Below are 19,279 nucleotides of genomic sequence, written 5' to 3' on the forward strand. Positions count from 1 at the left end.
CCCATTTGAAAGTACAGTCTGTAAACAATATGTCTGCTTCCATGCATCAGGAAGTAGAAACGGTGCCGATTTATTTTAGGATTTGTATCAGCTGTAACAAAGAAATGTTTTTGCTTAAATGTTATTATGGTATTGTGTATCTTTTAGGAGTAGAAGTTCTGAGTTCAGGTCCACTTTAAAGTGGTCTGAAACTCTGACATAACATTCAATAAAAATGTGTTTTCCTACTTTTTATTACTCATACAGTTATCATATTTGCTTTTGTGCACATGTAATATTGTCTGCTTACAAATTATAAGTTTCCAAAGTGTAGTTTTTCTTACCCTGAAAGCTGGTATTGCATTTTATTTTTTTTCTATTATAACTGCTTATTATATATATTAAAATCTCCTAATGGGCTATTCTGAACACTGTGTGTGCCTGAAGCAGAGACCGTTTCTCAGAGAGTGTTAGTTTATATTCCAGTGTTGATACATTTGTGTTTAACAAGTAAAAAAGATACTGTTATCTCTGGTTTGGATGCGGATTTGAAGCTGAATAGCAGGAGAAAGTGCTTTGTTCAATCATTTCAGTGATGTTCTGCTATAATGTTTTTCTGGGATAGTAGCTTTCAAGCTGTGAGAAATCTTTTAGAGCAAAGTAGAAATGCTGGCTTTCAGACCACTTTAAGCTAACCATTTCGACAGAAGAAAGCATCTGAATGGGAATATGTCTAGCTAAACGCTGAGTTCTGGTAAATGGCCAATTTACTCATAAGGAATTTGGAATTTGATGTAGATACAAATTAAACACATTGTTTCACTTACCTGGGGCTCCTGCAAGCCCCCAGCAGCTGTCCTGTCCCGTGCCGAGTCTTCACGAGTCTCCGTTCCCCCGCCGCCGCTCCGTTCCGTACATTGACTTGTAAGTCGAGGCCAGCGCAGCCCTGCCAAGCGTATCCTTTCTTCGCGTTCCCCTCTGCAATAGCGTGGAACACGCAGAAATGATATGCGTGGCCAGAGCCGCGCAGTGGCCCGGTGGCGAAACCGAAAGTTGCGGGAGAGCGGAAGCTTGTCGAGGAGCGGCACATGACAGGACAGCTGCTGGGGGCTTGGGGAAGCCCCAGGTAAGTGAAACAATGTGTTTAATTTGTATCTACAGTTACGGTTTAAAAAAAAACAAACATTTTTGTTAGCTTACAGAACTCCTGCAATAAATCTCTGCAGTGTGTCTACTTCCTGCTTTCATAGAAGCATACGAAGGGTTGACATTCTGTGTTTGCATATTAGCTGTGTCTGCCAAGGACTGCCAAATGTCTGTGGTTACACAGCTCAGAGATTTAACCACTTCACCACTGAGGGGTATTACCCCCTGACAGGGGCGTAACTAGAAATCACTGGGCCCCCCTGCGAATATTTGGATGGGGCCCCCCCCATAGGTGCCAAATAATCGTAATGGGGCAGCGTTTCACTGTAAATTAATTGTAAAGTGGGCAGCATTTTACCAGACAATCGTAATGTGGGCCAGAAAATCGTAATGTGGGCAGAGTTCACCAGAAAATCGTAATGTGGGCCTTTAGAAAATCATAATGTGGGCAGAGTTCACCAGAAAATCGTAATGTGGGCACCAGTCACCAGAAAATAGTAACGTGAGCAGCAGTCACCAGAAAATTTTAACGTGGGCAGCATTTACCAGACAATCGTAATGTGGGCAGCGTTCACCAGAATATCGTAATGTGGGACAGAAAATCGTAATGTGGGCAGAGTTCACCAGAAAATTGTAACATGGACAGCATTCACTAGACAATCGTAACTTGGGCAGTGTTCACCAGAAAATCGTAATGTGGGCCAGAAAATCGTAATGTGGGCAGCGTTCACCAGAAAATCGTAACGTGGACAGCATTCACCAGACAATCGTAACGTGGGCAGTGTTCACCAGAAAATCGTAATGTGGGCCAGAAAATCGCAATGTGGGCAGCAGTCACCAGAAAATCGCCATGTGGGCAGCAGTCACCAGAAAATTGCAATGTGGGCATCAGTCACCAGAAAATCCTAATGTGGGCAGCAGTCACCAGAATATCGTAATGTGGGCAGCAGTCACCAGAAAATCCTAATGTGGGCAGCAGTCAGTCACCAGAGTGTCGTAATGTGGGCAGCAGACACCAGAAAATCCTAATGTGGGCAGCAGTCACCAGAAAATCGCAATGTGGGCAGCAGTCACCAGAAAATCGCAATGTGGGCAGCAGTCACCAGAAAATCGCAATGTGGGCAGCAGTCACCAGAAAATCCTAATGTGGGCAGCATACACCAGAAAATCGTAATGTGGGCAGCAGACACCTGAAAATCGCAATGTGGGCAGCAGACACCTGAAAATCGCAATGTGGGCAGCAGACACCTGAAAATCGCAATGTGGGCAGCAGACACCTGAAAATCGCAATGTGGGCAGCAGACACCTGAAAATCGCAATGTGGGCAGCAGACACCTGAAAATCGTAATGAGGGCAGCAGACACCTGAAAATCGTAATGAGGGCAGCAGACACCTGAAAATCGTAATGTGGGCAGCAGACACCAGAAAATCATGATGTGGGCAGCAGACACCAGAAAATCGCAATGTGGGCAGCAGTGACCAGAAAATCGCAATGTGGGCAGCAGACACCAGAAAATCGTAATGTGGGCAGCAGACACCAGAAAAGCGTAATGTGGGCAGCAGACAGAAAATCATAATGTGGGCAGCAGACACCTGAAAATCACAATGTGGGCAGCAGTGACCAGAAAATCACAATGTGGGCAGCAGACACCAGAAAATCGTAATGTGGGCAGCAGACACCTGAAAATCACAATGTGGGCAGCAGACACCTGAAAATCGTAATATGCCCCCCCCCCCTGGGGCCCGCTCGGAGTTTTGTGGGTGCTGGAGGGGGGGCAGCATGAGGGGAAAGCCTTGCCCACAGTCGGCGGGGAGAGGGGTAGTTCCCCTCTCTCCCTCACCTCGGGGCTCTCCCCTCTGTGCTCCCCTCCAGCTCGTAAGTGTCTGTGGGGCTGTGGTGGGCAGCGACGTCAGCCGCTAGAGGGAGAAGTCTCCGATGGAACGCACGGAAGCAGGTATGTATCTGCCCGCCGCTCGCTGCCCACCACAGCCCCACAGACACTTACGAGCTGGAGGGGAGCACAGAGGGGAGAGCCCCGAGGTGAGGGAGAGGGGGGAACTACCCCTCTCCCCGCCGACTGTGGGCAAGGCTTTCCCCTCATGCTGCCACCCCTCCAGCACCCACAAAACGGCCCCAAGCGGGCCCCAGGGGGGGGCCGGGCCCCCCCGCGGGCGCAGGGGCTGCAGGGCCTATTCCTACGCCCCTGCCCCCTGACCACCAGAGCAATTTTCACCTTTCAGCGCTCCTTCCATTCATTCGTCTATAACTTTATTATTACTTATCCCAATGAAATGAACTATATCTTGTTTTTTTCGCCACCAATTAGGCTTTCTTTAGGTGGGACATTATGCCAAGAATTATTTTATTCTAAATGTGTTTTAATGGGGAAATAGGAAAAAATGTGGGAAAAAATTATTATTTTTCAGTTTTCGGCCATTATAGTTTTTAAATAAAGCATGCTACTGTAATTAAAACCCATGAAATGTATTAACCCATTTGTCCCGGTTATAAAACCATTTAAATTATGTCCCTATCACAATGTTTGGCGACAATATTTTATTTGGAAATAAAGGTGCATTTTTTTCAGTTTTGCATCCATCCCTAATTACAAGCCCGCAGTTTATAAAGTAACAGTGTTATACCCTCTTGACATAAATATTTAAAAAGTTCAGTCCCTAAGGTAACTATTTGTTTTTTTTTTTATTGTATTTTTTTTTTTTTTTTTTATTACAAAAAATAAAATAAAAATTGGGGAGTGTGGGAGGTAATGAGTTAATTTATTGTGTAAATGTAATGTTTGTGTATGTAAAATGCTTTTAGGGTGTAGTTTACTATTTGGCCACAAGATGGCCACAGAGTGTTTGTTTACATGCGACCTGTAAGCGTCCGGAAGGACGCTTACAGGAAGCAGGAGGAGGCTGGGAGATTCACAATGATCTCGCTGTTTCTGAAAGAAGCAGCAGTTCATTGCGGGGGCTAGATCAACGAACGGGAATGGATTTTCCCGTTCATTGATCCCCGGGCGAGCGGGCGGCGGCGTGCACGAGCGGCGGGTGCGCGCGCACGAGCGGCGGGAGCGCGGACAGCGGCGGTAGCGTGAAAGGTACGGATTTCTCCGTCCCTGGTTTTTTAGGGGGGAAAAAAGGGACGGAGAAATTCGTACCGCTGGGGGTAAAGTGGTTAATTACACTTGTGATTATTTACAGAAGAGGAGGAATTAAACAGGCTCTTCTCTCTAAAGACACACAGGGTGCATTTATCTCTGTTTTCTTTGTGTCCTGTGCAAGAGTTCAGGTCCACTTACACTAACCGTTCTGATTTTACCCATAGCTCACATCTGACTTTGCAAATCGACTGAACAGTAAAATCAGAGAACTCCTCCAGCTCATGGAACATGGCCTGAAATCTGCAGATCCAAGAGACTTCACTGTGTACACTGGCTGGTCAGGTAAGATTTTACATACTATTAAAGCCATCCCGTACTGAAAGCAGTTTCAGTGGGTGCTGCAGCATGTGCATCCTACACATCTCTTGGGGGTGTTAAGGCAGGGCAGGGATGTGCAGAAAGTAAGGTGGAGGGGCAGTGTACTGTCCCACTCTACGTGGCTAATGCTGGCCATACATTATACATCTAATAGATTAGTTGCTGGATTCAGTATAAACATCACATCTAGCAAAAAAATCTGTAAAATAACACGTTGATTGATGTTTGTTGTATTGATTGACCACTGATCGGACCATTTCTGTTCTGTCTCTTATCATGTGGGGGTCAGGGTTGCAGGCAGCAGCAGTTTGTAATCAGGTTTTTTTATAACTTGGTGTTGCATTGTGCAAGCTGATTTCTAGTGTTTAGTAGGACGATGTCCACTTCTCAGGATAAAGTAAATGCATAGCATGGAAGCTAGCTGTCCCTCAGCTTAGCATATCAGCTGGATTTAAAGGATACCCGAGGTGACATGTGACATGATGAGATTGACATGGGTATGTACAGTGCCTAGCACACAAATAACTATGCTGTGTTCCTTTTTTTCTTTCTCTGCCTGAAATAGTTAAATATCAGGTATGTAAGTGGCTGACTCAGACAGGAAGTGACTACAGTATGACCCTCACTGATAAGAAATTCCAACTATAAGACACTTTCCTAAGCAGAAAACGGCTTCTGAGAGCAGGAATGAGATAAAAAGGGTCAATAGTTCATAAATGTTAGCTCTGGCATACTTTAATGAATGTGTCATTGAGCAAAAACAATAAAAACAAGCAAAAACAATAAAACAGTTAAAACTTAAAAGTAGATTTAAACATGAAATAAAACTGCGCAATATCTTAAGTCATTTTTAGTAGAAAGAAGATAGATACAATCGCTTATTTCATTAGTTTATTTTTGCCTCGGGTGTCCTTTTAAATTACTTAAGTCAGTTGATGTTAATTAGTACCGTAGTACTGTAAATGTGAATTTAGTAATTTGATGGAAATGGCCATTCACACATTTTCATATGAATATTGATGTGCAGCTTGATTCTCTTGGGGTGTCAAACTCAAAATACAAGGTGGGCCAAAACTGAACACTGGGACCAAGTCGCAGGTCAACCTTAATGCCTAGTGCCCCCCCTTATAAAGTGTCCTGGTGTCTAATGGGGGCCCTCCCTCCCATATACAGTTCCTTGGTGTCTAGTGGTTCCTCTCTCTCCCCTTTACAGCTCTCTGGTCTCTAGTGGTCCTCCTCCTCCCCTGTACAATTCCCTGGAGTCTAGTGGGTTCTCCCTCCCTCCATTATAAAGTTCCCTGGTGTTTAGTGGTCCTCTTGCCACCCCTGTTCAGTTCCCTGGTGTCCAGAGCTCCCCTTCCCTTAGCTGCATGCTTGTTTCAGGTGTGTGATTCAGGCACTACTATATCCAAATAGATCAGCAGGACTGCCAGGCAACTGGTATTGTTTAAAAGGAAACATTCTATGTATGCTATATGAACTTGACAGTCTAAAGACATTGAAATGTTAATGTGGATCAGTAAAATAGCTACTTTGCTTCTACCCCTTGTGGCATAAAATATGAAAACTTAGATAACAAATATCTCTGTTAAAGAGGAGCTGTCAGCCATACTATCTCAGAAAAAAAAACACATATATAAGTACCAGCTTTTAGACTGGTGTCTCCACTGGTTTCTGGAGTATAGTAAAGACTATTGAGGAGTTACAGGTATGTTTTGTCCTGTAAATGAATAGTGTTCCACTAAGGCACCAGATGAGGCAAGGCTAAGCATGTTCATCTCTGGGGGAAAATTATGAATCATTTTGCAAACGTTTTCATTATATGCTTAGATTGCCAGGTTTTGCTACAGGTTGCTACAAGCACATTTTAAACAGTAAACCTTAAAGTGGACCTGATCTCTTGCACAGGACAGAAGGAAAACATACAGAAATGCACCCTGTATGTATTTAGAGAGTTTAGCCTGTCTAATTCAACCTCATCTGCAACTAATCACAAGTTGTAATTAGATCTCTCCCTGTGTCAGCTGACTGCCATGGCAGATAAGCTCATTTATAAAGTACGGGATGTTAACAATATATCTGCTTCCATGAAAGCGGGGAGTACAAACACTGCAGATTTATTGTAGGTACATCTATCAAAGAAAGATTATTAAACGTTATTATGCTGATGCTTATCTTTTAAAGCAGAGAGGTAGTTCTGAGTTCAGGTCCGGTATAAACAAACTAGGGTGCCTGTCAGATAGGTAATTGCCATATACTGCATTTTGTGGAGAATTTCCTTACAAACGCCTCCTTTTTTTATCCATATCTCGGAAGAGAACAAATAATGAGGCAATGATGCAGCTTAGCCATTCTGACTAATGATACCTTTATGGGTTTTAGGAATCGCCCTGCTGTATCTCCACCTCTCGGAAGTGTACCAGGATCCGTCTTTGCTGCAGAAAGCAAGGGAGTACGTCACTAGGTCCTTGCGTTACCTGAACAAACGTGATGTCACCTTCCTTTGTGGGGACGCTGGACCCTATGCAGTGGCGGCTGTTGTGTTCCATAAACTGGGGTCTGCACAGGATGCAGATGATTGTGTGAACAGGTAAAAGACTGACATCTGGCTGTGATGATTAACCCTTTATTGATTCCATACCAGAATCCATACGGGTACATTTATAGAAACTTCTTCTGCAAATAATCTTTTGCATGTTAATGATTTAAAGTGTACCTGAAATGATAAAAATATGCAAGATGGTCATACCTGAGGCTTCTTCAGTGACACCAGTAAACTCTGTGGCTCCTTACCTATGCTGGCTTCCCCTCGGATCAGAGCCTCCTGTTCAAAGCTCTGACTGGACCCGGTTGGCACGTGGCACATGCTTTGCCCTCCTGGCAAACCCTCCTTGATCATGCTTCAAAATTGTACATGGCAGCCATGGCTGGGAACGTTCTGGGCTTGCGTGGTCTGGAAAAATTTGTAACTGCGCATATTTGGAAAATGTATAATTGCATGCCCAGGATGCTTCAGGCCAAGGCTCCTGCACACAGCTGGGGGGGGGGGGGGGTTACGCAGGAAGAGGGCATATTGAGGGGACAGAGCATGGGTGCTTCAGGGATGAAGGGGGGTAAGCAAAGCTCAGAGGAGAGGTGGCTAGCCTAAAGCTGAGGGGCCACAAAGTTATGAGGGCTCTGAAGAAGCCCTAGGTATGCCCACCTCATATTCTTTTTTCAGTTCAGGTATGTTTTAAAGGTGGTTTTTACTTAGAGCTGACATGGACTTATTGAAAAGCTAGAGACTGCTGCTATATGTCCAGTTGGGCTAAAAGGCACAGTTGTATTACTGCAACCTTCTTTCAGCAGGTGTGTGAGTGAAGAGACTTTCTCACTCTACCCCCACATTTGTTGGCACCCTTATGTTACATGAACAAAAGTGCTGTCTTTGTAGACCTGCTTGTCATTGATGTGTCATTCAAATAAAGCAAGTGTGAAAAGTAATAAAATATTGCTTTTACGCACTACAAAGATAAGATGACAAATGTGTCCCACACTGAATATAATATGGACCAGAAAAATGTCACTGTAAATGGTCATAAGAGGAGTATTGAATTCAGAATGGGAAGATGGGTAGTGAGAGTGGCAGGGAATATACCAGACAGCTTCCAAAGAGCAAAAAGCTAAAGACACCTGAAGTGAGAGTGATTCAGAGGCTGACATACAGTGCTGTGAAAAACTATTTGCCCCCTTCCTGATTTCTTATTCTTTTGCATGTTTGTCACACTTAAATGTTTCTGCTCATCAAAAACCGTTAACTATTAGTCAAAGATAACATAATTGAACACAAAATGCAGTTTTAAATGATGGTTTTTATTATTTTGTGAGAAAAAAAACTCAAAACCTTTATGGCCCTGTGTGAAAAAGTGATTGCACCCCTTGTTAAAAAATAACTTAACTGTGGTTTATTGCACCTGAGTTCAATTTCTGTAGTCAGCCCCAGGCCTGATTACTGCCACACCTGTTTCAATCAAGAAATCACTTAAATAGGAGATGTCTGACACAGAGAAGTAGACCAAAAGCACCTCAAAAGCTAGACATCATGCCAAGATCCAAATATATTCAGGAACAAATGAGAACAAAAGTACTGTAATTGAGATCTATCAGTCTGGTAAAGGTTATAAAGCCATTTCTAAAGCTTTGGGACTCCAGCGAACCACAGTGAGAGCCATTATCCACAAATGGCAAAAACATGGAACAGTGAAGAACCTTCCCAGGAGTGGCCAGCCGACCAAAATTACCCCAAGAGCGCGGAGAAAACTCATCCGAGAGGCCGCAAAAGACCCCAGGACAACGTCTAAAGAGCTGCAGGCCTCACTTGCCTCAATTAAGGTCAGTGTTCACGACTCCACCATAAGAAAGAGACTGGGCAAAAACGGCCTGCATGGCAGATATCCAAGGCGCAAACTACTTTTAAGCAAAAAACATTAAGACTAATCTCAATTTTGCTAAAAAACATCTCAATGATTGCCAAGGCTTTTTGGAAAATACCTTGTGGACCGACGAGACAAAAGTTGAACTTTTTGGAAGGTGCGTGTCCCGTTACATCTGGCGTAGAAGTAACACAGCATTTCAGCAAAAGAACATCATACCTACAGTAAAATATGGTGGTGGTAGTGTGATGGTCTGGGGTTGTTTTGCTGCTTCAGGACCTGGAAGGCTTGCTGTGATAGATGGAACCATGAATTCTACTGTCTACCAAACAATCTTGAAGGAGAATGTCCAGCCATCTGTTCGTCAACTCAAGCTGAAGCGATCTTGGGTGCTGCAGCAGGACAATGACCCAAAACACACCAGCAAATCCACCTCTGAACGGCTGAAGAAAAACAAAATGAAGACTTTGGAGTGGCCTAGTCAAAGTCCTGACCTGAATCCTATTGAGATGTTGTGGCATGACCTTAAAAAGGCGGTTCATGCTAGAAAACCCTCAAATAAAGCTGAATTACAACAATTCTGCAAAGATGAGTGGGCCAAAATTCCTCCAGAGCGCTGTAAAAGACTTGTTGCAAGTTATCGCAAACGCTTGATTGCAGTTATTGCTGCTAAGGGTGGCCCAACCAGTTATTAGGTTCAGGGGGCAATTTCTTTTTCACACAGGGCCATGTAGGTTTTGAGTTTTTTTTCTCACTAAATAATAAAAACCATCATTTAAAACTGCATTTTGTGTTCAATTATGTTATCTTTGACTAATAGTTAATGGTTTTTGATGAGCAGAAACATTTAAGTGTGACAAACATGCAAAAGAATAAGAAATCAGGAAGGGGGCAAATAGTTTTTCACACCACTGTATTTATTTCCTTTTAATCAATGCAGATTGCCTTGATGTCCTGCAGATCCTAGGTATTTCATACTTTTAACCATAGAGCCTCAACAAGCGTACAAATCAGATGTTTGACTGCAATCTTACTGGTTTAGCAGCATGCTTGTTTTAGGTGTGTGATTCAGACATAACTGCAGCCAAACATATCAGCAGGATGCCAGGAGGAGTTGTGCAAGCATAGCAAATATTTTACATATTTCAAAATGTTGAGCACAGTATTAAGTTGTCACCACCATAATTATTATACTTTCACCCATTAATGTACAGTATATCGCACATTTCCAGTATGACATACTGTACAGGTTAAATTAAAAAATTGTCTCAGAGGAAGATTCAGAGTTTCAAAAGTTTTGTGGCACATGGGAAAAAGCTGTTTTTCAGTCTGTGCGTAAACTGGCTGACCTAAAACATGTACCTGATGGATGGAGCTCAAACAAGGCGTTTCCATGGTGAGTGTTGGCCCTTCTTACACAGCAAGTCTTGCAAGAGTTGGAGTGATGTGAGCTCAGTGCCGATAGTGACCTCTGCTGTTTTTACAACTCGCTGCTGGGCTTCTCTAGCAGTCTTGATGAAGCAGTTGTACCAGGCCGTCCTTCAGTTGGTCAAGGCGCTTTCTATAGTGTGTCTGTAGAAATTAACCAGCAGCTTCTGGGGAAGGTTAGCACGTCTTTGCTTTCTCACAAAATGGTGATGTTGTTCTTTGCCAGCTTACAGCTAAAGTGTTGTCAGCCCAGGACAAATCCTCTGCAATGGGGAAACTCCACATCCTCAGCATTGATCATTATCCATGTGTGATTGGTCTTTTTTTGTGGTCAGAATCAGTTCAGACTAACTTCTTTGGTCTTATTTGTATTTAGTAACAGGTTGTTAACATCACCCCATCCAAACAGGTTCCTAACTTCTTCCCTGCATGCAGCTTTCTTTCAAGTCTGTTTGATGATAGAATACATTCCAGTCTGCATGTTCAATGCAACCTTTGAGCTGAGAGAAGTCTCAGAGAGAATTGGATTGATGATTTTGTGTGCTGAAATAAGAAACAAAGCTTGTATTGCTTATTAACCCACAATTTACCAGCATTTCTCCTTATGCTAGGTACACACTAAGGCTGGGTACACACGTTGAGATTTCCCGCTCGATTCGCGGATCGATTCGAATAAATTTAAACATGCTCGATTGGATTTCTATCGTTCCTGCTGTCGATTTTGCATACTTAACATGAAAAAAACAATCGAAATCCAATCGAGCATGTTTGAAATAATCGAATCGATCTGTTTGATCCCGCGAATCGAGCGCAAAATCTCAACGTGTGTACCCAGCATAACATAAGGAGAACAACAATTTTTCATAGAAGTGAACGGAAAATCAATTGGAAATAATTGATCTGACAGGCCATGTTCACATTAGCACTTTGAGGTAAACGGATCAGTTGAAACAGATCAATCTTCATTCTGCTATCGATCCGTTGGGCCTGTTCACAATGGCTTTCGGTCAGCTCATCTACCCCCCTCGTGCCTGCTGTCACCTCCCGGCTGCTTCTGCACACACTCCCCCCAGCTGGGGGAGACCACGTGCTACTATTTCCAGACTTGGCTGCTTGCTGCTAGTCTCCCCCCACAGCCAAGGGAAAGGTCAAGCTTGCTGTGCAGTACATGGCAGCATCTTCCTAGATGCACAACTTACCCCACATGATGTCACTACAGCGCCACTCTGCCCCTTCTTTTATAGGAATACATCGCTAGCCTGCTGGCTGTACAGCCTCTACCTTGCAATCTCGCCGGGGGATTGGGTGACAACATACCTCATACATTTGTATGAAGCTTTAGTAACTTCTGCTGCATAAACCTGATGTAATGTGCCCGCTGGATTAGAAGCAAAGTCCGTAATGATGATTTTCTGTTTGTAGAGTGCTTCAAATGCATTCAACTGTGATGAAGTTGGATTCCCGGCTACCAGATGAGCTTCTGTACGGACGTATGGGCTACTTGTATTCCTTGTTGTTCATTAACAAGCATTTTGGAGAAGGAAAGGTTCCTGTTTGCTTTATACAGGAGGTAAGAGCCAATAAAATGGGGCTTTTTTTTGTTTGCATTTTAATGCCAGTGCTTTGTTGGTTAATGCTAGGTACACACCATACAATTTTCTGGCAGATTTACCCGACAGATCAATTATTTCCAACATGTCCAATTGAGAAATTCAGTCGATTTTTTTTTTTTTTTTTTTTTTTTTTTTTTTTTTTTTTTTTTGCTTATTTTGGTTTCTGGACGTAGAAACTACGTCCAGGAACCATGCGCACTACCGCGGCCGATCGCGCGCATGCACGCGCGCTCCCGGCCCGCGGTTCGTTAGCCAGGCAATCAGTGTATCGGGCTATGGTGCCCGATCACTGATTCCTCTCCCCCGCTGAAAAAGTGACAGCTTCTCTCAGAAGCTTCGCTTTTTCTGGCTGTAACGTACCCCATACGTCGCTCTAAGCATGTTACGCTTAGAGTGACGTCATGTAAACAAACTCATGGCCGCCATCTTGTGGCCAAAAAGTAAAACAACTAAAAGTAAAAAAAATAAAATTCAAACACACATTTACATTATAAATCACATGTTTACATCCCACCCTCCCAAAACTACCCAAATAAAATGTTTAATATAAAAAAAAACAAAAAACATTACAATTTACATAAGGGTCTAAACTTGAAAAGATGAAATACTTCTATAATTTTTTTTTTTATTATTTTAAACTTGTAAATAGTGATAGATGCAAAACGGAAAAAATGCACCTTTATTTCCAAATAAAATATTGCCGCCATACATTGTGATAGGGACATAATTTTAACGGTGTAATAACCGGGACATATGGGCAAATACAATACGTGAGTTTTAATTATGAAGGCATGTTTTATTTTAAAACTATAATGGCTGAAAACTGAGAAATAATGAATGTTTCCATTTTTTTCTTATTCTTCCTGTTAAAATACATTTACAGTAAAGTGGCTCTTAGCAAAATGTACCCCCCAAAGAAAGCCTAATTGGTGGCGGAAAAAACAAGATATAGATCAGTTCATTGTGATAAGTAGGGATAAAGTTATAGGCTAATGAATGGGAGGTGAACATTTCTCAAGTGAAAACGACGGAACGCGAATGGGTTAATATCGATTTTCATAGAACTGAAGGAAAATCGATTGAAAAAAACAATTACAAAAAGATTGAAAAATCTGTCAAAATTCCTATCGGACATTTTGGAAATAATCGATCTGGCAGGTAAATCTGCCAGAAAATGGTATTGTGTGTACCTAGCATAAAGCAAACCTGAGGGGGAGAATGGGGGAGATACTTGGAAGCTTCTGGAATTAATTCTACTATATCTCAACGTGTGGCTAAAGGTAGCCATACATCAAAGCGACTTGGCGACCGATCGACCATCCGATTCAATTATTATAATCGAATCGGATGAAAATTGGTGCTGCCAAGTACATGTCTGACCGACAATGCGACCAATTTCGGGACAAAAATTGGTTGCCTTGTCGATTGCACATGCTGCAAGATGTAGGGCCGGCTTGCCGGATGATTCGACGAAAGCGGTAAAACCGCTGGCGCTGTCCCCCTAATGTTAAATGTCCCGTCTCCCCCTGTGCCCAGTGCTAGGTATACATTGCCTGTCCACGGCCTCCGCTTGTCCCTCTGCTGGCTCCGGGCGAACTCCTTGCCTCATACACGCGCGCCATGTGGCTTCCTAGTAAGGGCGCACTAGGACGTTAGTACGCAAGCACGTGGTGAGGGTGTATGAATAACAGGGTGCGCCTGGAGCCAGTGAAGGTCACGAATAGGAAATGTATACCTTGCACTGGGCACCGCCGGGGGGACATTTAACACTACGTGGATGGCAGCGAGGCAGTCAGATGCAGCATCACAAGGCCCGGATAGCTTTCAGCATGAAATTGATCGGGAGGTATGTCTGTCTGAATTGTGAAAGTGCAATAGTTTTTTTTTTTTTTTTATATTTAAAATTTTATTATAGAATAGCAAAATATAGTACAAACTGGTCATATTGGAGCAGCTTAACACATACAGTGTATAGAAAACATTATAAAGAAAGAAGATCAGCCGCTGAGGGGGGTGTTCCATGTTGGGCATGGGCCAGACCCGTACTCTCATACCATCACAACCCACAGACAGTCATGATAGCAACATACCATACTAAATATGACCATATCATACAATATAATGAGAAAGAAGAAGAAGACGTTATGAAGAGAAATGAAGGAGAGAAGGAAAGAGGAAGAAGCGAGAGTATGAGGAGAAGTATTGAGTCGGGGGGGAACTCCAAGCAGGGAATTAGGTGTGTATCCAGTGGGGGTTGTAATGCTTGGAAGCAATTAAACCTGGTATGTTAGGACGTCTCATGAAAACTGGATGCGCCCCAAACTTTGTCAAATATGAACAATTTATCGGTCAACCTAGCCGTAAGCAGTTCTATTTTGTAAATGTGAGTAAATTTTGCCTAGAATTCCACTCTAGTGGGGGCCTTAGTATCCCTCCAATGCTTCGCAATGAGGCATCTAGCTGCTGTTAAGTAGTGATTCAGCAAGCGTTTTGCTAAAATACAATACCATGGGTCATTAGGAACTGAAATTTCGGTATGTTGGTAGATAAATAGAAGAATATGTGACCAAAATATTTTGATATGTGGGCAGGTCCAGAATATATGATACAAGGATCCGGAATGACCACACATTCTCCAACAAAGTGGGTAAACTGAAGGATACCACTTGTGTAATCTCTCCAGAGTCCTGTACCGTAACATCATGATTTTATATATTTTCTCTTTAGTGGTAACACATATCGAAGTCTTGGCAGCATTAACCCACACCTTGTACCATGTTTCTAAACTTGTTTCAGTACCACATATTTCATCCCAATATTTCATATATTTGTGACAGAAATTAGATCATATGCGAGTTGGAGCATTTACCCAAGCGTAAAACATTTTAAATTAAGCCCTTTTGTTGAGGGCCCATCTCCCATATAACTTCAAATTCCAATTTTCTAGGAAAGGTTAAGAAAGTTCCTGATTTGCAAATCTTGCAGGAAGTATGTGTTGTCCAGTTGAAATTTATCTTTCAGAGACTCAGATGGCAAACTATAATCCAATGGATCCAGTATGTCCTCTATAAATCTTATCTGGTGGACGTGCCATTTTGAGGATATAGAGTAGCAGAGTCCTGGACTGAAGTCTGGGGAACCCAGTAGCGGACGAAGAATGGAATTTGGAGGAAAAAGGTCCATCTTTCTTTTCAGAATAAGCCACAAGTGAATATTGCTTGAAATTGAGGAGAAGATTTTAGCCGACTGAGGGATATTTTTTATGTTTGACCAAAGAGCAGAGCTAGGGTGCCAAGGAGCAAGGTGGTGAAATTCCATCTGCGACAATGCTGCATGAGGGTATTTTGAAAGCCAAGCCACCATTTGCCTCAGTTGAGAGGCTATATAATAATTATATATGTTGGGTACTGATAGGCCTCCAAATTGCCTCTGACACATTAAAACTGATTTGGCAATCCTAGGAGGTCTATGATGCCAAATAAATTGGAACATTTTGTGCTGCAAAGGTAAAAACAAATGTTTAGGAATATCTAATGGCATAACGGACATCATATATAATAGTTTAGGTAGAGAGTTCATTTTAAATTAAACCATACGCCCCACCTTATGGGGTAGTTTTCCCAGTTGGTCAGGTCTGATGAAATTCTAGAGAGTAGAGGGATAATATTATATTTAACCAGTTGGGACATGTTTTTAGGAATAAGAATACCTAAAGATTTCAAGGTATCTCGCTGAATCCTATAAGAATACCCCGACATAATTGAGGCTAGTTGACAGTCAGGAATATTAAAGGAAAGAACTTCAGATTTAGAATCGTTGATTTTGTAGTTTGAAAGGGAGCCAAACAGATCAATTTCCGATTTTCAAAGAGGCTAATGAGATCAATGGCTGCAAAATCGTAAGCAAAACATTGTCCGCAAATAACGATAATTTATATTCCTGAGTGGCAATTGTGATACTGTGTATGTCAGGTTTGCCCCTTATCCTAGCCACCAACGGCTCTTTAGAAAGCGCAAAAAGCAGAGGGGACAAGGGGCAACCCTGACGTGTACTGTTCGAGATCGTAAAATAGTTATTGGGGTCTGTATATGGGATTTTTAATGCTACCTGAAGTTGTGAGTAAAGGAGAGTATGAAAGTAGGAACCCGTAAAACCCATATAATTCAGACACTGGAACAAAAAAGACCAATTTAAGCAGTCGAATGCTTTTTCTGCATTCAAACTTAATATAAGCGATTGGATTTTATGATGATTAATATAAACAATAACATTAATGGAGCGTCTAACATTATCACCTGCATATCTACCAGTGATGAAGCCCACCAGGTCCAGATGGATCAACGAAGGCATTAAAGGGGATAATCGATTAGCTAAAAGTTTGGAGAATATTTTGAGATCCGTATTAACGACCAGCTAACGCCGATAGGCGGCAGCTGGTCACAAGTAGATGAGCGGCCGTTTCTGGTCAGTTCACGGCCCATAGTGAGGAGGAGAGGGAGGGCGGAATAGCGCTGCGGAGGGGGGCTTTGAGGAGCCCCCCGCAAGGCACAAGGCAGCGGCGGCGATCACCCCCCCCCCAGCAGGACGTCCCCCTAGTGGGGAAAAAAAGGGGGAAGTCTAAACGCCCTGCCTGCCACCTGATCTGTGCTGGGGGCTGAAGAGCCCACGCAGCACAGATCAATCAAAAAGGAGCCGGTCATCAAGTGGTTAAGCCGTGAAATAGGCATGTAACTTTTATGATCGAATGGATCCTTCTCAGGCTTAGGTATAACTACCATATGCAAACTTAACATAGTGTTCCGAATCTGCCTCTGATCCATAAAGGCCTTAAAAAGAGAGGTTAATTTAGGAATCAGTATATCCGCAATTTTTTTGTAATAAGCTATAGTGAATGCATCCGGACCAGGGGTTGAAGGGTTTCTTGAACCTCTTCCTGCGTGATGGTGGCATTCAATGAAGCGGACTGGCTAGGTGACAGCCAAGAGCTGCTTTTTCATGTATATTGTACAGAGCAGTGGCGTAGCTAAGGAGCGGTGGGCCCCGATGCAAGTTTTACAATGGGGCCCCCCCAAGCACTCTATACGTAACAATTGATACGGCGCACCAAAACCTGCCAAGGGCAACTACAGTGTCAGAGGTGCAAGAAAAGGATGGGAAACAGTTTGTTAAGGATTATCACTATTCAAAGTATCTATTGAAGTTATTATTATGAGCACAGGACCAATAGAGAGCTAATACTGTAGTTGAGGGAGGGCCCTTCGGGGCCCCTCTGACCCAAGGGCCCCGATGCGGTCGCTACCTCTGCAACCCCTATTGCTACGCCCCTGGTACAGAGATGAGAAATAAGATTAAAAATAGCAGCCATATCCCTCAGATCATAATGAGGGGTACCTTTTTTTTGTCCTTCAGAGCAAAAACAGCATTGCAAGCCTTTATCCCTAATAATTTCTTTGCTAACAAGGTATGCACCTTGTTGCCTTTCTCGTAGAATAATTGTTTGGTGAAAGCTAATGATCGTTCTGTTTTTGTGAAATGAAGATCAGAGATCTTTTTATGAATACTCTCTAGTAGATTATATCTTTCAGAGGGCTTTCTTAAATTGTTCTTCCTCTAGAACCAAATTATTATAAAGCTCCGTGAGTTGCTTAGTAAATACCTTCATACGACTAGATGCTATAGCCATCAGTTTCCCTCTAATGGTAGCCTTATGGGCTTCCCACACTATCGATTTAGACCAGACGAACCCTCATTAATATCAAAGAACTCCTGGAGAGATTGTGTGATATCATGTACCGCTTTGTCGTCTGTTAAAAGGCGGTCATTTAACCTCCAAACTGTGGAAATGTGAGGAATGTGGTTCAGATTTAGCGAGATATCTAGAGGGGCGTGGTCTGACCAGGAAATTGGACCTATAGGAGACTCTGAAAGGCTCGAAAGGAGGGGTGAGGAAATAAAGATATGATCTAGTCTAGTGAAAGTGCCACAATTATGAGAGTAAAAAGTAAAATTGTGAAAAGTGCAATAGTTTTAATAACCGAGGCCTAACAAATGACTGAGAGTATCTAGTCAGGAGCCCCTCAAAGCTACTATCTGCAGATGAGACTTCCAATTCTGCACAATGTTAAGGCCTGTACACGCTGGATTGATGTCGCCCAACTGTGATCGGGAACTAATTCCTCGGGCGACACAGCTGACAACGTGTTCTGTTATAATTCAGGAAAGCAGGGGGTTGACGGAGCAACACAGATGTGCCGTCCCTCGGCCACGTTTTTTTTTTTTTCTCTCTAAGATTAATTTTATTTCAAAGATCAATTGAAAAGCATCACAAAATATTCCCAAGCACTTTGCACAATGCAAGTTGATACTAGCATAAGAGGCATAATAGCAAAATAGAAAATGAGAATTGGCTCTTGGGTGCATGAAAAGGACCGAAATTTTATTCATATATCACAAATATCAAACAACATGAAAAATACAAATATCCCATAAATATAAAATAACCCCATAATATTACTCCTCACATGACCTCCAACAACCCAGGGGCTGCAGTCCCCTATAAACAATTAGTAACCTGCACCAAGAGAACTTGAAGTGGTACCACTAATGTAGGTGAGATGAAAAAGCACAAAGGGTCAAGCCCGCCATATAATGGACAGTTGGAAGCCAGCGGATGCAGTCAAAGCTCATAAATGATGTTAGCACAAAGGAGCAGATAGAGTGGCAGCATCCAGAAAGACACACAGCAACACACTGAAGCTTGAAGCAGGTAGATAGCGTCTAGGCAAGCTAATGGCATGCAGTGTTGATGGCCAATAGTGTAACCTGATGACAGGCAATGGCAAGTGTGAACAAACAGTCCCCCAAACGCAAAGTATGCATAGGTGAGGCAGAGCTGAAGATCTTCACAGGTATAAGCACATATGCCAAATGTAGTTAACAGTCCCTCATTCGCAGGGCATGTGCAGCCAAACAAGCAGGTGTGTGTTAAGAATGATGGCCTCTCATAGTTACCAAATAGCAATGGCAAGGTCCATAAGGCTGTGCGGATGCATGCTAGGCTTCCCTTGTGCTGGCAAGAGGCTGACCCAAATGGCCTGTACGCTCAATGTCCGTGGGACCAAGGAGGGGTAGATTAGAGGAGATGTGGAGGTGTGGAGGAGTGGACGCTGTCAGGAGGAGCCTGACATGTTTCGCCGCACCTAGCGGCCTTTTCAAA

The 19,279-nt window shown here is 42.9% G+C and overlaps 1 protein-coding gene across 3 annotated transcripts in view; it reads left to right on the forward strand.

Moving 5' to 3' along the window:
* LANCL1 (LanC like glutathione S-transferase 1) overlaps nt 1-19,279 on the forward strand; it is a 60,369-nt gene that overhangs the window by 9,765 nt on the left and 31,325 nt on the right. For all 3 annotated transcript variants that reach the window (XM_068245401.1, XM_068245403.1, XM_068245402.1), the window contains exons 3-5: nt 4,457-4,574; nt 6,993-7,200; nt 11,873-12,020. In XM_068245401.1, coding sequence (XP_068101502.1) covers nt 4,457-4,574; nt 6,993-7,200; nt 11,873-12,020 — 474 coding nt within the window. The remainder of the gene's footprint in view (nt 1-4,456; nt 4,575-6,992; nt 7,201-11,872; nt 12,021-19,279) is intronic.

Source organism: Hyperolius riggenbachi, chromosome 7 (assembly GCF_040937935.1).
Source record: "Hyperolius riggenbachi isolate aHypRig1 chromosome 7, aHypRig1.pri, whole genome shotgun sequence".
Taxonomy (NCBI): domain Eukaryota; kingdom Metazoa; phylum Chordata; class Amphibia; order Anura; family Hyperoliidae; genus Hyperolius; species Hyperolius riggenbachi.